Source organism: Watersipora subatra, chromosome 10, assembly GCF_963576615.1.
Source record: "Watersipora subatra chromosome 10, tzWatSuba1.1, whole genome shotgun sequence".
Lineage (NCBI taxonomy): Eukaryota > Metazoa > Bryozoa > Gymnolaemata > Cheilostomatida > Watersiporidae > Watersipora > Watersipora subatra.
In genome coordinates, this window is record NC_088717.1 from 14766870 (window position 1) to 14794238 (window position 27369).

A 27369-nucleotide genomic window follows, 5' to 3' on the forward strand; every position below is an offset into this window, starting at 1 on the left:
TGATGCATCACAGCCCTGATAACGGATATGTGCCAACAGATGCTAATTGGCCATAATACTCGAAATTCTTTACAGGAACTTGAACAAGAGGAGCAGGAAAAACGGAAAAGAGATGAAGAAATAGCTGCTGCTCAAGATGATGAAGGTGACTTTGTTGCTGAGGACGAGGCGAGTATGGACGGTAGTGGGTGTGCGGGAAAGAAGCAGGCAAAGAAGGCCGGTCAGAAGAAAAAAGGAAACAAAAAAGGAAGCTCACGGAAAAACGCCAAAAAGCCAGCTCAACAGAATGGCTCTGATCTCAGTTCCAAGGTAGAGTCTGTTCCAACTCTCTTTACTGCTATCCCACGCTAGTGAGTGGGCTAGGAGAGGATTTTTGGAAACTTGGCAATTCAACAGTCATTTTAAGTGTTTATATTATTAGTTACCTAGCAAGTCTGTGCCATCTCTTGAATCGTCCATTGGTTATTGTAATAGTTTTAAAAAGTAAAGCTTTTTGTACCAGGTGCTATCTGCTATGGAAAAATACCGAGAAGTGTTCTTTGTCATACAACTCCAACCACACGCTCTAACTCGTCAGGATGTAGTCACTGACCCCGACCCGCTCATCGCTTGTGATCTAATGGATGGTCGTGATGCTTTCCTCACAATGGCCAGGGATAAGCATTGGGAGTTTTCAAGCTTGCGCAGGACTAAGTACAGCACAATGGCTATGTTGCATGAGATACACACGTCGAGTCGCGACTCCTTTGTATACACATGCAACCTCTGCCAGGGTCAAGTGGAGACACGATATCATTGCACAACATGCGATGTGAGTACATGAGGAGGAACCTATCTGTTTCAGAGATATGAACCAATTGTCGTTATCTTTAGCCTATTTGTCGCAAGTAATTTTAGTGATGCTGCATCTAGTATTGAACTATCATTCTTCAGTCTATTATGAAATGCTAGATTTGTTGGTATGCCTGTATGTGTAAATGCTGCCTGTCAGCCAGTCAAACTTTCTGGTCTTCATGCAGGACTACGATCTCTGTGTGCCATGCTACCAGAAGGAAAAACATGTGCATCCAATGGAGAGACTCGGTCTTGACTTGGACGGAGATGGTAATTCAGATGGTGCTGGCTCACAGACACCGGCTGAGTCAAGGAAGATCAGCATCCAACGTTGCATCCAGCAGCTTGTGCATGCTTGTCAGTGCAGAGATGCCAACTGTAGACAGGCAAGCTGTCAGAAGATGAAAAAGGTAGTTCAGCATACCCGGTCTTGCAAGGTAAGAATAACGCATGAGTCTTATTTAGTATACCTATTACTTGTTAGCTAGATGTCCTTCTCACATGATGAGTTGTTCATTTTGGTTTACATTACAACTAAAGTTTGTAAATACATGAATACATGAGGTGTTGTCCATATAATCTCTCATGGACTATTTATTTGTGTTCTTTATATCATGGCCTTGCTTATAACAGGTTGGCTTCGATCAGTTTTTCATTCTGTATGAGAAATGGGAAACAACATAAAAATGCATCGAGTAATGTTTTGGCCTTCACGTGTGTAGTAAAGTTTTAAAGACACTGTTTCATTTTGTTCATCAGATGTGGTAAATTGCCTAAAAATGCCATCTTTCGATCCAGTGCTTTGGTTTTGTTTGCAAATGAGAAATTTATAATAATTTGTAGAAGAGGTCGTACAGTGGCTGCTCGTTGTGTAAGCAGCTAGTTGCTCTCTGCTGCTTCCACGCAAAGAGTTGTAGTGAGGGAAAATGTCCAGTGCCATTCTGTCCAAACATCAAACAGAAGCTAAAACAGCAGCAGCAGGCAGCGCGCAAAAAGCAAGCGTATATGTTAAGGAGGCGGATGCAAGCGATGATAACACGAAGTCAGACACCAGCCAGCTCAACCCCTCCATCAGCCCCTTCCGCTGGCTCGAGTTCACTTCAACATTCCAAGTCTCAATCGTCTCATAGTGAGCATGATTTTTGTCTATTATATTATATAATAGCTGTACTACCCGGTGTTACCCAGGTAATAAAAAAGTCTTTGGTCGGAAAATTGATCTGTATTTAACATATAATAACGTTTGCCATTTTAAGTTTCAAACGACATATCATGAGAAAAGTGTTTTGTGTAATTGAACTAAATTAAGAGAGAAAATAGAAACAACTGTAAAGGTTTTCAAACTTTGTCAAAATTGCAGGTTTATTTCTTTGGAGGCATTAGACAACTTCTGAAAATACATGTATCTAACAGATTAATAAAAAAAGTATTACAAAATATTTTATTAGTATTTTGTAGTGGAAACTTTAATAGAACAAAGCCACAAATGGTTGAATGAAAAATCAATATTAATCATAAATATTGGAAACTAACTAAATAATAATAACAGTGATAAAAAATGAATGTTTAAACTTCAAACACGATACCCAAATTATGTTTAAGAAATGCAAGTTGAAATAATAACGATAATGAAACTTTAAAAACTTATATTATAAACTTCAAAAGTTAAGAAACTTATAAACGTAATGAGAGAATGTAAATCTATATATATATATAAAATATATATATATATTTCTTTAAGTACAGTAGGGCCTCAGTTCTCCGAACACAATCTGTCCCAGAAGGTTGTTTGACAACCGAGTTGTTCGAGATCTGAAACAATTATTCCCTTTAGACTTGATGTATATAATTTTTAATCCGTTCCAAGCCGAGATAACAATTTCGGTAAAGCAATTTTTTAATATTTTACACCCATAAACTTTACTGTATACTACATACTATAAATAAAAACAGGTAGATAGAGATCATGTTTATTTTTAATAAAAGATGTTCCATCTATGATGATTAAAACAGAAAACAAAAAGTAAACATTTCATATGTTTTGCTCTTATAAAATCGGAAACATTGTTGGTTAAGATACAATACCAAATGCAGAAATTGACAATAAAACAACGAAAAATACAACAGATCAGTTAAATCAAAAATCGTGTGAAAAAGAAAATATAAACAGCAATGGCACATTTACTTAACATCTTTGAAGGAGAATCCTCCAAAACAATTTAGGGTAACTCGACTGGAGGAGTTGTCTCCCTAGCAAAGTTCTTCGGTAGAGGGACATCGTCCCAGATGGTTCCTTCCCTTTTGTAAAGAATTTCTGAAGCGTAACTTGTTTCTCTTTTTGTTAACGAATGTTTCCATGCTGTTTTCAGAGCTGTTCCGAACGTTTAATTCTACTACGCATGCTCAGGTTTGGTCGAGAACCGAATTTATGTTCGAGTTCCGAGACGAACAAATTTCATTTCTTCTTGGTCGAGAACCGAAGCGTCCGAGAACCGAGGTTTTACTGTATGTAAATGTATGCAAATATAAGAGAGTGAGGAATAATTGATACGTGTAATCTTACATGATAAATCTTATAGATAATATAACAGATAATCTTACAGTAATCCTACAAATGTTTTTTGTAAAATGTGAAATTAATTACGAATTACCAATTGGTTATGTTTAAAAGTAAGTATGTGTCATGATCACAGAAACCATGTTTAAGTCGGGATTATAAGGTTTAGAGTTATCTAGACTAGCAGAAAGAGAAACTTCTCGGTTATTTTGCAAAAAAAGTTTGATTCTAGCTTAATTACAGCAGATTTTATGGTCAAAAAACTGAATGCAGGTTTACCATTAGTGCGAAAACAGTTCCGAGAAAACTAGCGTTAAAGTTTGAGAAACGAAAACCAATGCACAATTTTGTTTACATTTCAAAACGTCATAGCAACCAATATCAAGAAGTTGTGGTATTTATCGAGATTTTTGTATTTTGATCAAAAAATGATGGTGAACTTAAAAGTCTAAACAGCTTTTAGCTGGTTGTCTTAAAAATAGCTGTATGTTTATTAGAAAATGTATTACTTAATTTTGCAGATTTTAAAAACGGCTTGGCAGTATCGCGATATTGGGCACAGTTAAATCATCGACAAAATCTTTCGAAAAATAACAACAGTAACATATTGCACACCATTGGTCACTACATGCTTCGATCTTGTAAATTCGAATAATTATTCTTATAATTAAATGTGATAATATTCTTATAAAATCGAAAAATTATTCTTACAACTAAATATTGTAATAATATTGTAAGAATCGTCAGGAAAATAGCATCGTAATTCACTTTACTTTCGCTGCTTTTGACATCATTTGGAATACCAAAGTACTCATATAAGCATTCAAAATGTGAAAAGTTATCTTTAAAATCGGCAAAAAAGAAACGATTACATTTATCGGACGCCATTTTTCAGTACTTCCTGTTTAGCATAGCAACGGTTTTAAGGTTTTTTTTCCGAGTGTTAAAGACTTCTATTGCCTAAACTGACATCAGATTCAGAAAGATCACTCTTTGATTGGTCCAGATGCACGTGTTGCAAAAATCGTTGCCAATATTATAAATTCAGGTCGTGCAACTTTAAAGTCGGATAACTCAACTTCGTGATTCGCGACTTAACCATGGTTTCTCTGACTGCGACCCATGTGTGTAAGCTAATACACAAAGTGAGCACTGATAGGAACTTTTGTGAAATGCGTGTGTAACAAATGCAATAATCGTCTGTTGAGGAAAAGAAATTACGCTTGTTAATATACCATATCGATATTAAAATAAACGTTAAATAACATTGAAAAATATTCATATAAACAAAGATGTTTTAATTTAAAATAAAAGAAATAACGTAAAAAGATTTTTTAAACGAACAAAATCTTTGTTTGTATTTAATGATTGTGGAACGCAAGTTACCAAATCAGAATCCAAAAAACATAATGTAGCTGGGAAAAAGTCTTGTGAGCAGCTGGAATAAATTAGTGGTGAACTAAATGTAGATGTAAAATAAATAGCAATTATGTAAAGTACGAAATGTCGATTCAACGTATATCTTTTGGTAACGTACAATATGTGATCAGTAGAAAAATCACCAAATTTTAAGTTCGAAATAAATTATTAGTTTTAAAGGTTGACTTGCAACAAAATTCACATTACAGTTATTTGGTATTAAAAGATTCACCATGGCTTACTCCGCTGTGTTGTAGGTGCCAAATATGTGGAAATGTGATTACAAGCGCTTAAAAGCTCAAAAACAAACAGTTAATCGCCGCCATCACAAAACTGCCGTAGATTGAAATCACTTTATTTCTCTGACGTAGTCATTACATTTGGTTATTGTTTTGTCACGTGATGGTATCACGTAAATTGAAAGGCCAATAAAAGGCTCAATATAAAGCTTCTCGTAGCACTAGTTTATGACAAACACTTCGGGTTTTACCGAAGAGCCCTTACCAAATATAGACGCTCGTTAGTTTACAGTTCTATTTCGGCTTGGTCTAATCGTCTAGTTGTAATCTGATTACGTGACCCATACTTCCTGCCAAACAGTGCAAATAATTTCGGCAGCATTTTTCGACTATCACAGGTGACCAACAGGCTCGTCATGTTTATCAGCGGATGTTATGCACTCCGAGCTAAGGTTTAAAAGTTAAACAAATTTTTACGATAAGTTTTAAGATATCAGTGCTCAAAGTAACAGCATCACAATGATGATGAAATTGATGCGTAAGAACAATAGGCATGATTTTATTGAATGCATGAAGCATATTTGTGAAAATATTTCGACGAATGAGGTTGTGTGAAAGTGTAAACAGAAGCCATCTTGTACAACTACGTCCCATTTGAGCCGTTTTGGAAAGAGATTCTAATCTACGGCGGTCTCGCGATGGCTGTGATTAGCTGTTCGTTTTTGAGCTTTTAAGAGCTTGTAATCACATTCCCATATATTTTGCACCTACAACACGACAGAGTAAGAAATAGTGAATCTTTCGATACCAAATAACTGTTATGTGAATTTTGTTGCAAGTCAATCTTGAACGAAAAAAGACGAAGAAGCATCGTATTGCATATGCTTAGGTCGCAACATAACGCATGGTACACAGTGCTAAAATAATTAGCACTCGTATGGGGTATATGAAAATGTATCTGATTATTATGCTGTTCTAGCTCAGTGGTAGAGCTTCCGAATAAGAAACTTGTCGATGCATTCGTCCTGAGTTCAAATCCATAAGAATGTGGAATTTTAGTATCAAGATTTATAGCCAAGATTTTCATATCAATAGCAATAGCCGGAATTACAGACAGACGACACACTTAGAGAAATATGTATGTAGATACATATCACTTTATTAGCTGAGAGTGAATGAGAGGATGATATCAGTTATTGGCAAAAGCTACTTTTTTCTTCCTTTGACTTTTCAGTCTTCTATTAAGATGCTAAGACTTGGTAATCTTGTCTAACTGGGATATGTGATAGTGACTAAAGTTCAAAGCTAACAGCCGTCTATTAAGTTTTATTATATATCCATAAAATAGTGCTTTTACATACCGGATACCATAGACCTAACATAGTTTTAAAAATTATTTGCTGCTTATAAGTATTTGGTTTTAAATGTTTAGTCAGTTAATCGACTGGTTGGTAGGTACCATCCTGAACATAGTTAAAGGTTGACTTGCAACAAAATTCACATTACAGTTATATGGTATCAAAAGGTTCACCATGTCTTACTCTGCTGTGTTGTAGGTGCAAAATATGTGGGAATGTGATTACAAGCTCTTTTAAGTTCAAAAATGAAAAGCTGCCGTAGATTGGAATCAGTTTATTTCTCTGACGTAGTCATTACATTTGGTTATTGTTTTGTCACGTGATGTTATCACGTAAATTGAAAGGCCAATAAAAGGCTCAATATAGAACTTCTCGTAGCACTAGTTTATGACAAACACTTTGGGTTTTACCAAAGACCCCGTATCAAATATAGACGCTCGCTACTTAACAGTCTTGTTTCGGCTTGGTCTGATCAAGTCGTAATCTGATCATTTGACCCAATACTTCCTAAATAATTTTTGCAGCACTTTTCGATTATCACAGGTTACCAACAGGCTAGTCATGTTTATCAGACAATGGTATGTACTCTTTCGAGCTAAGGTTAATAAATTAAACAAATTTTTACGTTAAGTTATAAGATATCAGTGCTGTAAGTGACAGCATTACAATAACGATAAAATAGGCGCATTAGAACAATAGACATGGTTTTATTGAATGCGTGAAGTATATTTGTGAAAGTATTTCGACGAATGAGGTTGCGTGATAGTGTAAACAGAAGCCATCTTGTACAACTAGTCCCATTTTAGCCGTTTTGGAAAGATATTCTAATCTATTGCGGTTTTGTGATGGCGGTGATTAACTGTTCATTTTGAGCTTTTAAGAGCTTGTAATCACATTTCCACATATTTTTGCACCTGCAACACAGCAGAGTAAGTCATAGTGAATCTTTTGATATCAAATAACTGTAATGTGAATTTTGTTGCAAGTCAACCTTTTAAGAAAAGTGTAATGGTTATGTGTAATTTCTTGGGTGTAGGCTGCGGTGTAAAAGTGAGAGTTTGTAGTTTTGATAAGGTCCATTTCAGTGATTGCACTGTCATTCGATTATGGGTTAGAGCAGAGATTACAATTGTTAATGGTAGCAGAGTCAGGTAATAAATGTCATTTCTGTAACAAATAATGATATAAGCAAATATGTTTCTCACAGGGTCTCTGTGTAACTAATTATTAATCATGTCCGATTTGGCCAGTAGCTGAATATTGAATAAAATACGACTTCCCCTGTGTATCAGGCTGACGAAGGGTCGATAACACAAATGAAGGTCTTAAGAAATGTCTCTTGTTGTCTCCGTCCCCTCTTCAGTATACAACCATAGTTTTCATGTTGATGATCGCGCAGTGTAATGTCTGTAATTTGTGTTATTTAATTTTGGGGTCATTATTAGTCCTTATTTGGGATTACCATCTGCGGAAGACGCTGGCTTGCAGATGCCATTCATTTAGGCATTAGTGAGCCATGCCTACAGTCTCTGAGGGTCGGCAACTGCCATAAACCACCTTAGTGGAGAGTCAGTGTGAACTTGTTTTAGCTTAATTATTGCGACTTGGCCAAATTTAACTTCAATGCTCTGCCTTATGTATCATCTGGCACAAATTTATTCTCAGGCGTGATTAAAGCTGCCACAAGGCAACCCCCCCCCCCCGTGATAGTGATAGATTTCGTAAACTCTTCTGCTTTTTTTCAGGGTTCATAATATCGTGATTGTTTTACCACATGAATTTATCTCATTTGCTTTTTTGGCCATATATGGAAGCGAGAGAGAAATTGTCCTAGAACAGAGCTTAAAATGCCTAGATATAGTTGAAGTCCTAAGCATTTGCTTATGTTGTACTGTGTGAGTGTTCACCTCAGTTTAGCAAGCTTAACCAATATGATACAGCCAGCAAAATGGATGTTCCACTACCCATATCAGTTCGGTTCCAGAACAGTTCATATTTGTGTTGTAAAACTTTCTGTTTGGTATCTTCGACAGATCAAGTACCGAGTCCATACACAGGCAAGTCGATGCAGAATCCTGCTCCTGCGGCAGCACTGTCAGCGGCACAGCATGCACTGGATGCGGCCAGGCAACAGACACATGTGTCTTCCGGTGGAGGGAAATCGATGGCACAGCTTCCTCCGTCCACTCTATCTCACCAAATGCCTTCCAGCATGGGCAAGCCACAGCAGATGCCATTGAATCCTGGTAACAATAGAATGCCTCAGCAGCTCACACCGCAGAGCATGTCCTCTGCTCAAGGGATGCAGCCAAATAATGCTCAGGTGGGCCAAAAGTGTTGGTTTATCATTCAGATAGTGCATCCTTATTTTATCATCGAGATGTTTTGTGTTGTGCAAAAACAAATGCCAGGCAGATGTTCACTTCAAGTATGCATCAGAATAAATTGGGGTAAACTACGTTTTAGATATGCAACTTCACCAGTTTAAGGCAAAACTCTCATTTAGTTTTAGAAATATTTTACATCTTTTGAAGATCCATAACATATACATTAAACACAGGTTTGGATCAATGTGTTTATAGTCACCATATGCCATCATTTCATCAGCTTAAAGCTTACAGTTAAACTTATCGCTAGTGTTGCAATGATTTAACAGATGGGCCAAGGTTTCTCCCAAATGCCTCAGCGGGATTCTCATCCAGGGATGTCGCAATCACATGGCAATATGCCTCAGTCAATGCAGCATACCCATGACCAATGGGGAGGGCAGACGCCACAACCACCCCCTGTATATACACCTAGTGGACGTCCTCCGCACATGCCTGGTTAGTCTGAACGATTGGTCGATTTATAGCTGCATTGTCGTCTGTCTTCTCAATTTCTCTGTATGTTTAACCAGCATTGGATTCCTCACCTCAACCAAGGCTTCAAGCTCATAGCATGACGCTCTTGGTTGTTGCGAAAAGTTTTAAAGGTAGTAATCCTTTAGTCTGCTGCTTACAGCTCCTCATCCTGGTAGTATGGTTGGGCCAATGCCTCCTGGTCAGCAGCAGATGACAGCCAATACCGGTGGACTTCCGAATTCAACCATATTAAAGAAACTAGAGATGGCACTCAAGTCTCCCACCAGTCCCCAACAGTGTCAAGATGTCACGGAGATACTTAAGCGCAACCCCTATTTAATAGATGCGTTTATGAAACGAAAAAAACCATCTGGTCCGGGGCCTCATGTGCAACACAGCCTCCCACAGCAGCAACCCATGCCTCCGCAGGCGATGCCTCCGCAAGGAATGCCTCCGCAAGGAATGCCTCAGGCGATGCGCCCGGACATGTGGGGACATCGTAGACCTCCTATGCATTATCAGCAAGCCCAGAATCCTAACTACCAGCAGTCAATGGGTGCGAGGACCATGTTGCCTCCTGGAAGTATGCATAGCCAATATGGAATGGGTCAGCCGAGATACCACACACCCGATAACTCCGGGGGCATGTCGCAGCAGCAGGTGATGCGCTCCTCTGCACCACACAACCAACTGCTACAGCAAGTGCGTTCACCTACTTCTCTCCAGCATCACACACGCTCTCCTCAACCTATTCAGTCTATTCAGTCACCCAGACAGCAAGCTTCTGCCTCACCCGCTCTCATGCAACCAACAGACAATGCTGTCGGCATGGCTGGCATGATGCAGGCTGCACCCACATCCGCCCAGCATAATTTTTCTTCAATGAACACTGGCAATATGCCTCATATGGACTATGGTGAGCAACAAGGTGCCTTCAATGCTCCACCTGGCCAGTTGTCACAATTGGGACCGGATAACGGGTCGCTTACACCCCAGGATGAGTTGACTAACTTTGTAGATAAGTTATAGCAGGCATGTGTCTCACTTTCTTTTGTGATGTAAATAGGCTTTCTTGTATCATACTGCAGGGATTCTTTGCTAGCACATCTATTTATTGTTATTTCTGCTGGAATGTCGATAGGAACGCGTAACACAGCCTGAAGGGAGATATATTTTATTACGAGTACAATGTGATCTAGTTAATGGAAAATGGTAGATAGGAATACGCTACTTAAATATTCTTAGACTCTGACTCATTTCATTGTAAAATAACAACTTCATACATTATTTATATTTATTAAATCTGTGCGACCGATGCTATGTTGTGGAAAGATAGACTGTATTTACAACTGTAACTTTTGTATTGTAACGGCTGTGCACACATTTTTACCACGAGCCAACTTATTGTACATTTTAATGGCACTTGCCTGCAGCAATTTTTTTCCTCATTTTACTGGTGTATTTGTATGAAATTTGTTGGCAGCAGCCATAATGCATATTACTAGTTGTTGGTCCATCATTGTGCATAGTTGTTGCCAGACCTTCAGTTACGCAGTTGCACAAGCCAGCTAATGTGCAACACGGTATGTGTATGTATGCCCCGGATCCCCTTTCAGATTTCATATTTTAGGATATCGATGTAGATAGCAAACATTCTGCCACTGGTAGAGCTTGTCAAAAATCATAGCAGTAAGCTCAATTATGTATTTTCTGATAATACAGTACATTATTATCGTAATATAATTATGTATATCTATAGTATTTAATAGTGGGGTAATTGATATATTTATGATGCTACATTGATTCTTTTGTGTACAGAATTAAAGTTATACACTATATTCATTCAAATGCGCCTGTAATATTATACCGATAATAAACGTGTCAATATATTTTGTTTTATCTTGTAAATTATTTAATCACCAATTCGGGCAACCGCTAAAATATCCACACATGGTACTGCACAAAATTGAGTTTTCCCCAATGACTTTTACAAAAATAGTGCAATGCACTAGGACAGATAGCATGCTATGACAAGAAATGTATAAAAAATCTTGCACTCGTGGTTGCAATTACGTGATCACAATGCAAATACAATACCATTACATTTGAGACAGTATGTTGATTCCAAGGATAGCTGTACAAATTTTCCAGAGTTGCGTAACTGTGCGTATACCAATAATGTGTGTATATATATATATTATAACAATGTCACATAGCTATATTTTAATATTAAAATGTAATATTGTGCAAGATCTGTTAGGGCAAACGTGTTCAGTTTGAAAGCAGGTGTTTCAGTTCATCGTTCTCATGATCCACATCCATTATGATGATGTATGATACACCGCACTTATGAAACTTTAGAACAAACGACGCAAGCTAGTCTATGATTCTCTGTATAGCGATTGCATGGATGCATATTTTGATAACAGCTACCGGCCTGTAGGAATGTTAGCTTTAGGCCCTTGTTGTCATTATGCCCGGTGTAGTAGTCTGCATTCTTATCCACACAATAGTTGCGGGAGGAAAACACCATCTCATGTCGCACACCTTAAATACAAAAATAAGCAAGATTTACTTTAATGCAACATAATTTTTTTACCACAAGTGCTTATAAGTGCAAAGTGTGTGTACAAAATTGAAGGTGTACTGGTCAACAACGTATTTATCACATTCGTGTCATCATAAAGAGTGTTATTTAAGCACAAATAAAATACAACAAACAACAAAACAATGTTTTCAAAAAAGATATTGATAAAAAAGCAAATTTTAGTTACTCATCTTCAATACCTCATGCAGGGTGACTTGATTAATGTAGTTACAGAATGACGTTGAATGTCAATGGCAGTGAATTACTGTACAATGTACTTTTACTTAGTAGCGGGAAAGTAAGCTAGTTAACCAATGAGTTTTAGAATGTCTAACGATTATTTGAACAGAAATAATTACAAAGCAAAGAAATAAACAGAAGTTCTCAAAAGACCGGTCAGAAACTGTATTTCTCTGAAGTGAATTGTGAAAAGACGTGTTAGACCAAGGGAACTTTCCATTTCCTAAACAATTATGAACAGATATTAGGCTATTATTAAGACACAGTACCTGGTGTTGACATCATATACCCATTATACTCTCTCAGCCATGAATTAGGACAGTTAACTCTTCCGGGCATTGTAATCTGTGTGGGTATACAAAATAGTGCAACATAATTAGCACAACGTTTTACCAGATTGTGTTTCATATAATACCATACAAAATTATGTTAGGCTGAATGAATGCCTGGCGTTGCACGGGTAATAAAAAAGCTTTTGCACAAAAAATTTATTTTTAATCAACATATACAACATTTACCATTCTAAATTTTAAATAATGGTAACTGCTTATTTCTGTGTGTGTCCGGCCAATTCATTATACAAATATTTGAAAGCTTGAGGCAGAGCTAAAACAGATTGCTGAAAAACTTTTTCTACTTATGCTACACATTTACTCAAGATTTAAAACAGCGTTTAAGCAGTGGCAGGTAACGTAGTTGCTATTGGACAAGTTTCTTTACCCAATAAATTTTAATAACTTCCTCTGGTAAGTTGAGTTATTTTTTTAATTAATAATCTGTATATATAAATCTCAGTTTTTGTCTGTCGTTCATCTGTCCAGTTAAAGCAATAAGGTTTTGGGATCGAAAAATCCACTCCGCACTGGATTTGAACTTGGAACCTACAGGTGTGCAGACTGGCGAGCTAACCCAATACACTACACTGTCTTTGCCATATTATGGAATAATAGGGCATATACTTATGCATTGCTTGCAAAAATACTAGCACACTTAAAGTTTCCGATTCCATTATAGATCATTATGCGTAACGTCACAAACTGGCATCAGACGTAGGACACGACTCTTACCATAGTAAGTCCTTAACTTTACTAGCTTAAGTTACTCAAAGTCATTAGGTAATTCTTTTATTACTCAAGCAACGCCGGGCATTTAGCTAGTCTTTACTATAATAAAAACCGTGTTTGTCTAAAGCCGGCTAAAAGTGGTAGGATAAAAAGATTGCACCTCCCAGAAATTGAACCCATACATTTGGATGCATAGATGTGAAGCCAAGCGCACGACCACTAAATCATGTATTCACTTTGCCAAGCTTTGAAATAATTGTACGTTGTAAAACTGTACGTTGAATAATTGTATAATCGTTACACATCATAATCTCTCACGGCGCACTAGAGTGCAAACGTGCATATTTTAACCCATCACTATAATAGTGATAGGTTAATAATTAATAGGATGACAGACAATCACTTGATTTTTTATATATAGACCGTATTTATAAGCGTATTAAAAATCAGCTTACAAACAATGAGAAGTGATGAGAGTTGCCTACCGCTTGCTATTAGCCTGGCACATTGACAATGGAAAATGGTATTAAAATCGACTTGTAAACAATGAGAAGTAATGAGAATTGCCTGCCATTTGCTGGCAGGCAACTCTCTAGCAAATGGCAGGCTATTGCCAAGTGACCTGGCACATTGCCAATGGAAAACTCCAGTACGCCTGTTTTGTTAGTAAGCCCTAGGCTTCTAATGACGGTACGCAATGACATTGAGTCAGTGTTGTCCAGCTACAGCTATTCTAATAATAGCTATAGCTGGACATACCGAAAACAGGCATACAGTGAAACACGGATAACTCGCCCTTGGATATATCGAACACATGGTTAACTTGAATGGATTTGCTTGGTCAGTTCCCACGCAATGATAAATGGCTTTAGATAACTCGACCGAAACTCCGTTAACTCGAACAGTTTTTTGCCAAACGGCTACCGAGATGGTTGTTACTATCGCTTTAGAATATCATTTTATTCCAAGCCATAGAGATAAACAACGACTTTTAGAAGTTTTACCATCGTTATTATCATCATCGGCAAAATATTTTCCTTAACGACTTTTCTAAAGGTTTGCAAACATCAAATTTTACCAAACATCCGCTTAGCGATAACCCTCCGGAAGCAAGAAAAGCGAGGTAAAATTCGAATAAATTTAAAGTAAAATCGGCAAAATTGATAATGGGTTTTTAATAGTAAAGCAGTTTTGTAATAACTGACTTACTGCAAAATTAATCTTGGTTGAAATGCTCGGTAGAAAAATATGTATGTATTTTTTCTGAGCGTTTTAACCGCGATCAAGTTTTTCCAATTCTAACCTGAGAACGTCCTGGCAGTCACATCACCTAAAACAACAAACAAACCTCAAGTGATAAAAAAATATCTATATTTTCTGATGAAAAATATTTAAAACTTCACACGAGAGACCCTTTAACTTGCAACAAGCAATCTATGCTTTTAATTTATATATAGTTTGTATATGTACATATATCTTCTGATAAATACGTGCACTTATTACTGTCCTGATAACTAGAACGCTCTAATAACTCGAACACTTTTGCTCGGTCCCTTGAAGTTTGAGTTATCCGTGTTTCACTGTACTTTAAGAAATATATATATAGATTATCACTGTATATTATATAATATTACAGAATGTTATACCATATTACCATTGTTATCATGTAATATCATGGAATCGTATAATATCACAGGATTGTATTATTCATATTATCTCATTCATGTTATCAATAATACTATATATCATTACAGGCTGCTTACAACATATAGTACAGTATAATATACTGTGTTGGATTAGGTTATATTCTATATGTTATATTGTATCGTTAACTACTAATGTGTATTTATTATGATAAATTATATAAAATGACATTTTCCCATGAAAGTTAGCTGCGTTTCCTGTGCATATCTAAGATTAAATGTGACACTAACTCACAAATGAAACTTTTGTCTGCCAAAAAACTAGAGGTAGTTTTTACTCACCACAGGAGAATAGCTTGACAAACGAACAGCGCAAGTAATGACGGAGTTGTCTGCTGACGATGAGAATATCCCGTGATGCGAACCTGTTTTATAAAGCATTTTATTGACTAAAGAAAAGTGAAGTTCTCAAAATGAAAAACTTTTCAACACTCAATATCCGTTTGAAAAAAGCAAGCTTTTTATGTTAAATCAAACTAAACCAATTGATTACATATATAAATATAAAAAACATATAAAATCTTTTGTTAATGTTATATGAAGTAATTCGGTTTTGTCATGTCTAGTCCTCGGTGTTACATTGTTTATGGAAGTCACAATCATGAATAAAAACAAGCATTTATACGCTCCATACATAGATATGCATGAAGTAGGCATGGAAATGTATACAGTTGTATCAGATGTACATGTATGTTCATGTATTGAGTTCTACGTAAATTTGCATAGGATAGCATCAGGCAAGAGAACATGTGCTACATTTGCTGAGAGCTGTGAAAATCTTCCACCATGGTGACATCTCTCAACGTGTAAAACCTTCCAACACGGTGAAGCTCCCTCAGCATCAGAAATGCCACCAAGATAGAACTTTTCCAAAAGTTGACATTCTTTAGCTTTTTTCTGTGAATGTTTGTAGTTGTAAATGTTTTTTTATTCAGCAATTCCTCTACATGTATAGTGAAATTGTATGCCTAAAGATGACACTGTAGCGCTGATAAACTCAAAAACACATGATGGGTTAGTTTTTATTTACGATTCTAGCTCGCCAATTTTAGCACTAGATGCTGTTGGTCCAACTACTTTGCATCTCAGTTATGGTCGAGGTCACGGTTTAATATCTGTCTTATTAAGGAATAGATGCACAGTACCAACTAGATGAGGCTCATGCTAGCAACTAGACATCTATGCAACTCACAGCTGATAAAAGCATTAAATCTTTTATCAACGACCCTATAGTGAATTACGTCTTACCAACCTAGAAAGAACTTGGCCGCAAAGATTTTGGTAGAAGTCTGAATATTGGTGGCAGAGTTTTAATGCCAGGAAGGAAACATTGGAAAAAATTCTAAGTCAGAAGATCCTCCCATATGCCGTGACATGTGTGCAGATCCAACATAGCCTGAAAACAGCATACTATGAGACCAGTTTATGGCTATAAATACAATTGGACATCAACAGTCAGTTCGAACATAGAAGAGAGAATCTAGAGACGCCTCCCCAAAAAGAGCCTTTAATATAAAGTATTAGTATGTAATGTTTATACCTGGAATTGATTGGCATAGTGTAAGCCGTCTACTCCTAACAAGTGTTACATAGTTGGAGTTATCCTCTCATTTAGTTAAAGTTCAAAACATTGAAGTATTCTGCTTATTTCGTCAAAATTTCACAGCATCAACTGACCTGCATAAATTCTTGTTGATGTCTGAGGACACTCAACTCTGCCCCAGCGAATGAATGTAGACTGAGGTCCAGTAGATTGTCCAGATGGTCCTACAGCGAAGGAAAATACATCGATAACTGGAAAAGTTGAAATTGGAAAATGTATAATTGGTTCAAAAGTCTGATTTTGAAGACAAAGATTTTTTATGAGTCTCTTACCAACTATTACAAGCATGAAAGTGAAAAGCAGCTAGCGAGAAAATTGGAAGATGAAACTATAATACAAAAGACTTATTCTAGTTCTTTTTGTAACTTTCATTTTGTGGGATTGTTCACCTCTCCCTTTTTTTCTCTCCATCTCTCTATCCTTCTGTCTCCTTCTCTTTTTCCCTCTCTCTCTCTCCTCCACCCTCTTCTCTTCTTTCTATTTTCTTCTCCTTCTTCCTCTCCCTCTGTACCATGTCCTGTGACATCGTAGGCAATCATGGTTCTACTCTCCTTCCTATAACCATGGCTGTTCTTGGCAGGGGTCAGCAATTGCTTGCCATTGCTTTCTGTTGGATGTTTTTATTGGGACACCATCTCTAGCTAGCAGGCTGTTGACTCGCTGATAAGCTCCTCCGCTCTTTGTCAAGTTTTATTTTTAGTCCTACAGGGTTACTAGCCATCCTCCTCATTCACACAGAAGTGCAAATAGGGCCTCCTGTTTAGTCACCGATCATCCAACTTGACACAGGAGCAATTGTGATCGGATACCCTTCCTAACACCACCAATGGTCTTTAAGTGAATCGAACCATTGACCTATCAATCATATTGGTCAGTGTTCACATCAACATAAGTTATTTTAGGCCAAATTTCAGTGCCGGTCCAATCTGTCCAGTGCCAACTCTCATAACGTCCTTGAGTAGAGACTCACAAAGATCTGACGATTCCATAAAAAAGTGGCCTTTGTAACATCTATAAATAGACATCTTCAAGCAATGGCTATAGTGAGCCATAAAGAATGTTGGCAAGCAGCTATGTATATGCAAATGTTTATTGGCAAAAAATTATTTTAGCTAACGCATATCAAATACCTTTTACACTCCTTGTTGAAAATCATATTTTAAAATTTCTGTGTACGTAAAAGTGTTCCATATTTTATGTTTATTTTATTGTTTCATTATAAGCTACATTGTGTTATTATGCATTATTTATAATGAAATGTACACTTTATTATAGCTGTACAATGCTGGATAATGTTTTGGTTTGATTATAGCCAGCATTTTTAGTTATAGAGAAAAGTTTTAGAGTTTATGATTCTACCAACCAGCTTTTAGAGGTGGAATGAGACAGGTTTTTTAAGTTCGAGACGAGACTCGAGACACTGTCTTGTAAAAATTCGAGACTCGAGACACGAGACAGTAAAATAATGAGCATTTGGTGATGATTTCACTACACAAGTACTAGCTACTTGGTATATATAAAATTAATAAAACTATTTTTAAATTGAATTTTCGCCTGGAGTAAACGATTTAAATACAACATTTTAATAGTGATATGCATGTAGTTTTTGTAAACAAAAGTGACACAAACAGCTCTAAAATACCGAAGTTATATATTCTAAGAATTTTGAGCTTGATTGATCATAACTATTATAAACATATTGCTTTGTACATGTATATTTTTACCATCTATTGAATAGTTCTTACTTTTTAATGTAATGAAACCGATAGCCGTCGCTTTACAAAGAAATACCGCAACTAAAAGAACACACGATAATACTTTCATTCTTATCGTTTCATTAATGTTAAGTATTGTTTGTGTATTAATTGTAGTATTTAAATTGTACTCATGAAATTATATTAATTACTGTATACATGCACACGTATATTCTTATATTGAGCTAACAAAACGTCATTGTTAACCGAACACGGACTATGGTCGACACGGCCTTTCGTTCGTTTCTCCGTGTCCGGGCAAGTTTTACCCGCGATTGGTACTATATACGTAAAAGAGGCCCGAATTTTATGAAGGGCAGTTGGTGTTTAGACACGATACGATAAAATACAGACATTTTACCCGGAAAAGTCTTATTTATTAAATTGGATTACCCGAAGAGTAATTAGATACGACCCGGTATCTGTTTTAAGGACACAGAATCGAACTAAAATATAACAGGGCCGTTGTCCGGACTACATGATTAGACTCAGTGGCCAACATAATCAATAGCAACAGGTAGTAACGGACCGGATATAACTTTAAAGGCAGTTGCTCGCAATCCATTACAATATATGGAGTTGTTGCTACCGTAAGAAGCCATGTTTTAACAACCGTGCGCAAGCGCTTTAGTTCTATTTCCTGTCTCGAGTTTGGCAATAGTTAAGTCGAGACGAGACCGATACGAGACGAGACAGGTCGATACTCGAGACGTCTCGTGTCTCGTTCCACCTCTACCAGCTTTTATGATTTGCTTCATATAAGAAACAATTTTCTTTCGGATTTATTGATTTTGACAGGCAGCATGTAGTGTCAATATTAAAAGGAAGGCGCTGACGCAATAACCAAAATTAATCAATCTATATAGCTTCTCAGTGTGAAATATCACAAATTTCATTGCTAAAGTTATCTCGCATTGATTGATTTTGTTGCGACTTCTATAAGTACCAATGTATGTAAGTAAAATTTTTATTAGCATTAAATGATGTTTGTCATTACATTTCAAAACAAAAATAAAAAAACAAAAGTCACAAATTATTGAGTTAGTTGAACAAAAGGGTTTTAAAAGTTGGTAATCTAATAGTATTGCGAAGGAGTCGGGATAATGAATTGTAGCCTGTTGTAACAGAAAGTTCATAATCTAAAGCATATGATGGTGGATGTAGTATGTTGGTGTCATCGAAGAAAAAACGATGTTTGTCATATGTGGAAGGATAAATACAAATACTTTGGGCATAATTTATTTAGGATTTTGAAACCGGTGTGGTGAGCGATCTTTTGAATATTGAGTATGATGCCTGCTTAGTTTACTGCAAAAAGAAGCTGCGCGTTTCATAAGTAGGTTGCGCCAATAATGTTTCTGTGATCTTGGCTAGACAAGTCTGAGTCCAGTGGGAAGGTAACCTTGACGGCTTAAGACATGCTCAGTGGCAGAAAGAAATTTACGGGTGACGGCATGTTTATCACCACCAGTGGTCATTTTTGGAAATTTAACCCCAACCTGTTGTTTGCAGGTCAAGAGGAGGAGACCACTAGGTAACACAAATGCAAAAAGGAGCAAACTTGTTAATTTTGCTAATATTCACTTAAATGTATATGCTGAAATTATCGGTAGATGGAGATTAACAGAAGTATGGCAAGAAAATTGACAAATTTTTTTATCCATACACTGAAACTAATTACGATTTTGCCTTTTTTGCCCTATCAATAGCTCCTATAGATTTATCAGGTCTGTAAATCAACTCTATCGATAGCTCCTATAAACTTATCAGGTCTATAAATCAACCCTATCGATAGCTCCTATAGATTTATCAGGTCTATAAATCAACCCTATCGATAGCTGCTATAGACTTATCAGGTCTATAAATCGACCCTATCAATAGCTCCTATAGACTTACCAGGTCTATAAATCAACCCTATCAATAGCTTCTATAGACTTACCAGGTCTATAAATCAATAATTAAACAGCATGACTGTCTTTATATTTTCATGACAGCTAAACTTGAAAACTACATATTTTATCACCAAAAAGATTTAATAATAAAAATAATAAAAAGAACTTTGTGATAAACTTACAGACTTGGTAACAAATGTTGCAATATCAGCATAATGTTTTGCAACAATTGGGGCATAAAGATTAGATGTGAACGATTCAGGTTTCTACAATTACAACTCTGTTCAATAACAAAGTATATTAGAATAAAATAAAATCCATCAACCTGCTAAAACCCTCACTCACGAATGATCAGCCTGAAATCTTCTCTAAACCAATGTTTTGACTGAATTATTAGATCTGATTAACCAGTATTACTGATTGAGAGACTAAGAGTGGGCTGAAATAATAACACTGCTTAAATACCCTCAGACAGGGTGGTCCTAGGTTGTTTTGAGAAATTCAACCTGATATTGTGGCTATTCTTAAGGCCGATTCATACTATATAGTCGTGTGTCGGTGTTGTCTGCTCGGCAATCATTTGTTGACTATGTGCACAGTAAACTGATTGCATCGTCTCAACGCAGATATGTTGGAAAATATTGCAGCTGCCAAACTTTCCCAACAGTTCATCAAGAATCCACAAGAGCCTGTGCAATGTGCACCATTTCAGCGATGGTAATTGGCTGCTAGCTTGATCTGAATTTTTTTAAGGCAGTTGCTGTGAGACTAGTATTTCTTTGTTTCCATGCCTACTTTGTATAATGATAGCGTTATGCCGCGGACTATTCACTGATATAAACTTGAATAGATATGTGAGTATATATATATATATATATATATATATATATACAATATATACAATACCTGCAGGTATTGTATATATATATATACAATACCTGCGACATGATTATGCCGCTCAGTGTATGCGTTCCCTGCTAGCTGTCTGCATCCACTGATGATGTGATATATATATATATATATATATATATATATATATATATATATATCACATCATCAGTGGATGCAGACAGCTAGCAGGGAACGCATACACTGAGCGGCATAATCATGTCGCAGGTATTGTGTATAGAAGTCTATGTGATGAGTATGGCCTTAATAAACCACAACACTGGTGGGAAGCTCCTGGTAAGGTCAATGAAAATGACCGCGCTAAGATCCTCTGGGACTTCTACATCCAAACTGACAAGCATGTCCTAGCAAACCAACCAGATATAGTGGTGGTAGACAAGGAGAACAAGAGGGCTACTATAATAGATATAGCAGTACCCAATGACTACAATATAGCCAGCAAAGAAAAAGAAAAGGTAGAAAAATATCTCCCTCTTGGAGAAGAAATTGAAAAATGCTGGAATGTAAGAACAACCGTAATCCCAGTAGTGATTGGGGCACTGGGCGCAATAACACCGGCGCATAAAATGTGGCTTGCCCAAATACCAACAACAATCAACTCAGGTGAGTTGCAGAAAAGTGCGCTATTGGGAACAGCTAAGATCTTGAGACGAGTGCTCAAACTCCCAGGTCTCTGGTAGGAGACCCGAGTTAGAGCAGAATTTACCACCCATACGGGGTATCCGGGGTGAGGAAACAATTTTTATATATATAAATATATATATATATATATATATATATATATAGTGTGAACATTGATATCGCAAACCATCGCTGATGTATTGTGGGATAAACAGAGATATACTGTGATATAGTGTAATGCCAGACTTCAGTGTTGTGTTGGGGGCTTAACTTGATATTACCCGAGATGGTCTGAAAGTTATTAAGTTGACAACAGACTAAAACCAAGTTAATCTTGTTAGAAACGCAAAGCAGATTATGTCTCACATAGGCTTTAACAGCCTTGGAGACGGATCAGCCGTTATTACAAATATGAAACAACATGCATTAACACAGTCAAGTTTTAGACAAGCTAGTAAAACTAACTTGGTAACTAACTAACTAGCTTGATATTTTGCTCTTAAATAAAGAATACATACTACCTCTTCGAGCAGTAACCTCCCCATATTTGACAAAGTTATCACTTTCATAGGGAGTCAGTGGAAGATTTGGACTACAAAATAAACAATTGATGAAAACAAATGTGTATGGCATGTTCATAACAGCATGCAGAAGGTGGCTTGAAATGTTCATAACAGCGCACAGAAGGTGGGTTGACATGTTCATAACAGCATGCAGAAGGCGGTATGGCATGTTCGTAACAGCATGCAGAAGGTGGTATGACATGTTCATAACAGCACCCAGAAGGTGGTATGGTATGTTCGTAACAGCATGCAGAAAGTGACTTGAAATGTTCATAACAGCTCACAGAAGGTGGGTTGACATGTTCATAACAGCATGCAGAAGGCGGTATGGCATGTTCGTAACAGCATGCAGAAGGTGGTATGACATGTTCATAACAGCACCCAGAAGGTGGTATGGTATGTTCGTAACAGCATGCAGAAAGTGGCTTGACATGTTCATAATAGCATGCAAAGGGTGGTATGACATGTTCGTAACAACATGCAGAAGATGGGTGGGCATGTTCATAACAGCGTACAGAAGGTGGTACGACATGTTCATTCATAACAGCACACAGAAAGTGGCTTGACATGTTTATAACAGCATACAGAAAGTGGAGTGAAATGTTTATAACAGCATACAGAAAGTGGTATGACATGTTCATAACAGCATACAGAAGGTTGCTTTTAATTTTAAAATCAGTCAAACCTTTACATATACAGTTACTGGTAATTATATTCTATTTATTTTAAGGATATGTATCAATTATAATATTCTCTTAATATATCAAAACCATGTTTGTCGTAGCAAATGTTTTATAAAAACATGTATTCAGTTCATCTAGTTTCAAGTCATTACATAAAGCATTAAAACAAATAAATTATACAAAACCATATAAAAATTTAAATAGTAAAAGCTAAATTCATAAGGTAATAACCAGTAAAAAGATGGATTTATTGTTACTTAATCTTCATGGAACCTTATTATTGGCTTAACTTAGGTTAGCAGAACGAATGATAAGAATATGTGCCGTAGAATACACTAGCTGTTTTAAATTAACTTGATTTGTATATTTTTATTATTTAGCATTTTATTCTTGAAAGTTACCAGCTTTGTAGTTTCACTTACAAAATTTTAATGTTTTGAGAAACTGTGGTGACCATATGCCAGAAACTAATTTGTGTGAAGAGATAAATTTCAACTCAAACTTTGCATTGCTTGTGAACAGAATTTCTGTATAGAGATGAAGATCAGTGAAGGTCAGGGAAGGTCAGTGAAGGTTTGACTGTCCCAATGATAGGAGTTTATGACAATATTGACTCTATATGAGAAAAAATATTTGCATGCTGACAAATCACATTCAGCATATTTTTCTGATCATTGTGTATATATACAGTCAAACATGGATAACTCGCCCTCGGATAGCTCGAACACATGGTTAACTCGAACGGTTTCTTTGGTCCGTTCCCACGTAATGATAAATTGCTTTAGATAACTCGACCTCAGCTCTGTTAACTCAAACAATTTTTTGCCCAATGGCTACCGAAACGGTTGTTATCGCTTTAGAAAATCACTTTATTCTAAGCCATAGAGGTAAACCTCAACTTTTCGTAATTCATAGGCGTCGTTATTACCACCATCGGCAAAATATTTTTGTCAACGAATTTTCTAAAGGTTTGGTGAAATTTGATTTTTACCAAACATCCGCTTAGCGATTGCCCTTCGGAAGCCAAAAAAAGTGAGGTAACCTTCGCATAAACTTCAAGAAAAATCGACAAAATTGATCTTGGTTAAAACGCTCAAAAGCAAAAGATGTCTTTTCTTCTGAGCATTTCAACAACGATCAAGTTTTGCCAATTTTAATCTAAAAAACGTCGTGGCAATAACACCACCTCAAACAACAAACCAATCTCAAATGATAGAAAAAGCTCTATACTGTTTGATAAAAAAAGTATTAAACTTTACATTAGAAGCATTTAATTTGAAACAAGCCATTTATGCTTTTGATTTATATTATATTTTGTATATGTACATGTATCTACTAATAAATAAATAAGTAAATACATGTACTTGTGACAGTGCTCTGATAACTTAAACACTCTGATAGCTCGAACACTTTCGCTCGGTCCCGTGAAGTTCGAGTTATTTATGTTTGACTGTATATATAAAATTGTTTCCTCACCCCGGTTAACCCATGTGGGTGGTATTTTCTGCCCTAACTCGGGTCTCCTACCAGAGACCTGGGAGTTTGAGCACTCGCCTCAAGATCTTAGCTGTTCCCAATACTGTAGCGCACTTTTCTGCAACTCACCTGAGTTGATTGCTGTCGGTATCTTGGCAAGCCACATTTTATGGGCAGGTGTTATTGCGCCCAGTGCCTCAATGACTACTGGAATTACAGTTGTTCTTACATTCCAGCATTTTTCAATCTCTTCTCCAAGAGGGAGATATTTCTCTACCTTTTCTTTTTTTTTGCCTGCTATATTGCAGTCATTGGGTACTGCTACATCTATTATAGTAGCCCTTTTGCTCTCCTTGTCCACCACCACTATATCTGGTTGGTTTGCTAGGCCGTGCTTGTCAGTCCGGATGTAGAAGTCCCAGAGGATCTATATATATATATACACACATATATATATATATATACACACATATATATATATACACACACACACACACACACATATATATATATGTATATATATATATATATATATATATATATATATATATATATATATATATATATATATATATATATACACACACACACATATATATATATGTATATATATATATATATATATATGTATATATATATATATATATGTATATAAAAGTCTTTGCAAATCTATTTGACACAATAGCAATTTTCAGATGAGAAGTGTCCCCTCACATACTGTATGCACAGTACTGAACACACCAACTTATTACACTGTCTGTATGGGTACATAAGTGTACATACGTACATGTACATACATTTACATAAATGTACATACATGTACATGTACATATGTGTATGTACATAAATGTACATACATTTACATGTACATATATGTACATATACATATGTATACATACATGTACGTACATGTACATATGTGTATGTACATGTATGTGTGTGTACGTATGTATGAGCACCTCAGCATCTTTATGCTCTGCATGGTAAATTGTAAAATGCAACTAGTTAATGAACAACAGAATATCAACTGAAAAACAACAGTAGTTAAAAAAACTTTATAAAATAAATTTGATTCTGACTTGCATAGAGAAATTTCTTACTTAATATACATCTCCAGGTCATTGGCTGGTCTTTAATAGCGGGTAATAAATTTTCATAAAAGTAACTACGAGCCAGTTTTCTGGCAGACTATGACATCTCTTTGTGAGAAACAAATCATTAAGATGTGTCTCGACTGACTTATCTATCATCTATCATATGTACATATGAGTTTGCCTTGCACCGTGCGTGTTATTATCATGAGGTTGTGTTATTGGACTGAAATGTGATTTGTTTATCCAGCTACAGGTAAATGTCCAGATCTGTTGCTTTACCCTTTGTTATGATTAACAAATTTCGGAATAGTATATTAAGCAAGTAACTGATGCTATACATGTATTCATGTTTGCATACCAGTATTGATACAATACTATGCATTGATATTAACTTTTACATACCATTTCATCACTCTACTGATCATCATATTTTTTACATTGTATAGTATTTGTAATATGAATAATATATATATATATATATACAGCATATATAAAATGATATACATATACTATATATAGTAAATATTGTATAGCAGATCATATTTTATGTGGTGTTTTGTCCGGGTGTAAATCAACCTAAATTAATTGGTATATTGGTGGAAGAAGTAGAAAAACAACTAGTTAACTCTAAAAAACACCGAAACCCCAGACAACCCAAATAGCATTACGCAATGCTATTGAATGCGTATACTTCAATCTTCTGTGTGTTGGCTACCCTAACTTCATGATTATTTGCTCTTTAGGTACCGTATCAACAATGACATGTGTTCTGGCTTGGAGCGAGTGTACAGATCCGACATACCAGAATACCTGCTAAATCAACCTAAAGAGATGGTCAAAGCGCGTCAAACCAGAGAAGTTTTTGGTGAGACACTTGCTGGTAATGTGCAACTATTGAGTTTTGAGGCCGGCACATACAAAGTTCTGGGTGATTCTGAAAAAAAGTACATAGTTGCTGTTAATCTTTCATGTGAGTGCTATAACTTCCAGCAGCATCTGTATCCATGTAAGCATGTTTTTGCCATTTTAGCCTATAAAACGGAAGGCTTTATGGACTTGCCTCCTGAATATGTGTCGAGTCCATGGTTTATACTTGATGAAGACATCATGTCATGTACCCTATTCTCTCCATCAATAGAGCCACTAATTAGTTATTCAGCTCCAACAAGCCCATCTACTTACAGTATTGAGAGTGCTTACGCTGCTGAACCACTACCATCGCTACCAAGAAAGGTAAAATCACGGCTTACGATAGCAAGTGAACGAAGGGAGCTGTTGGAAATGTTGTCGTCAAAAACCTATCTCACCAGTGACATTGCTGCCATAAAAGATCTTGCTGCAGGACTGAAGGTGCACTTGAAAAAGCTTGATGAATCTGTGAAAAAATGAAAGGATGACCTAAATCTAGAGGTGAGAGAGTGCAACTACAAGTATCATAATGGTAGGAATAAATGCCATCAGAGAAAATGGAGAAATAACCATGAGTCTTACCACCACTAAGGCGGAGACTCTCAAAACCCAACCACTACCTACAAAGCTAGCTTTAAATCACCCAATGACTTTATACCATTTTGATATTACCTGCATATCCAGCATGTTACCTTTTTCATTGAAATTTGAAATTGAAAATTCAAAAATTGAAAACTCATGAAAGTTTAGGAAAAACATTGCTTCTGTGACCAAAATAGACCAAGATCTGTTAGTTTAGTATTCTTTTTTTTATATTTTATTCAAGGGAAATCATCCAATGAGGGTGATAAAACATAAATTTCCTAGCCAGCTGCCAATGATACCCAAAAAGTGCTCTCGGTCCAACAAGTGGATTGGACGTGTTGGAATTGCTGCATCACACAAGCGACCAGTTAACATGGCTGCACGCAAAATACTTGCTGCTGCATGCAAGACCACCAATCAGCTGAGAGGAACTACA

General features: G+C 36.4%; 2 protein-coding genes across 2 annotated transcripts in view; one reads left to right on the forward strand and one right to left on the reverse strand.

The window, feature by feature from the left end:
* The window catches only part of LOC137405785 (histone lysine acetyltransferase CREBBP-like), a 27751-nt gene extending 16602 nt beyond the window's left edge, over nucleotides 1–11149 (forward strand). The window contains exons 17-23 of the mRNA XM_068092183.1: nucleotides 76–309; nucleotides 503–811; nucleotides 1020–1271; nucleotides 1678–1963; nucleotides 8441–8730; nucleotides 9064–9232; nucleotides 9411–11149. Coding sequence (XP_067948284.1) covers nucleotides 76–309; nucleotides 503–811; nucleotides 1020–1271; nucleotides 1678–1963; nucleotides 8441–8730; nucleotides 9064–9232; nucleotides 9411–10279 — 2409 coding nt within the window. The 3' untranslated portion in view covers nucleotides 10280–11149. The remainder of the gene's footprint in view (nucleotides 1–75; nucleotides 310–502; nucleotides 812–1019; nucleotides 1272–1677; nucleotides 1964–8440; nucleotides 8731–9063; nucleotides 9233–9410) is intronic.
* Nucleotides 10937–27369, reverse strand: part of LOC137405787 (uncharacterized) — a 114113-nt gene continuing 97680 nt past the window's right edge. The window contains exons 7-8 of the mRNA XM_068092189.1: nucleotides 12347–12422; nucleotides 10937–11797 (exon numbers count right to left, since the gene is read on the reverse strand). Of these exons, the coding sequence (XP_067948290.1) occupies nucleotides 11598–11797; nucleotides 12347–12422 (276 nt within the window). The 3' untranslated portion in view covers nucleotides 10937–11597. The remainder of the gene's footprint in view (nucleotides 11798–12346; nucleotides 12423–27369) is intronic.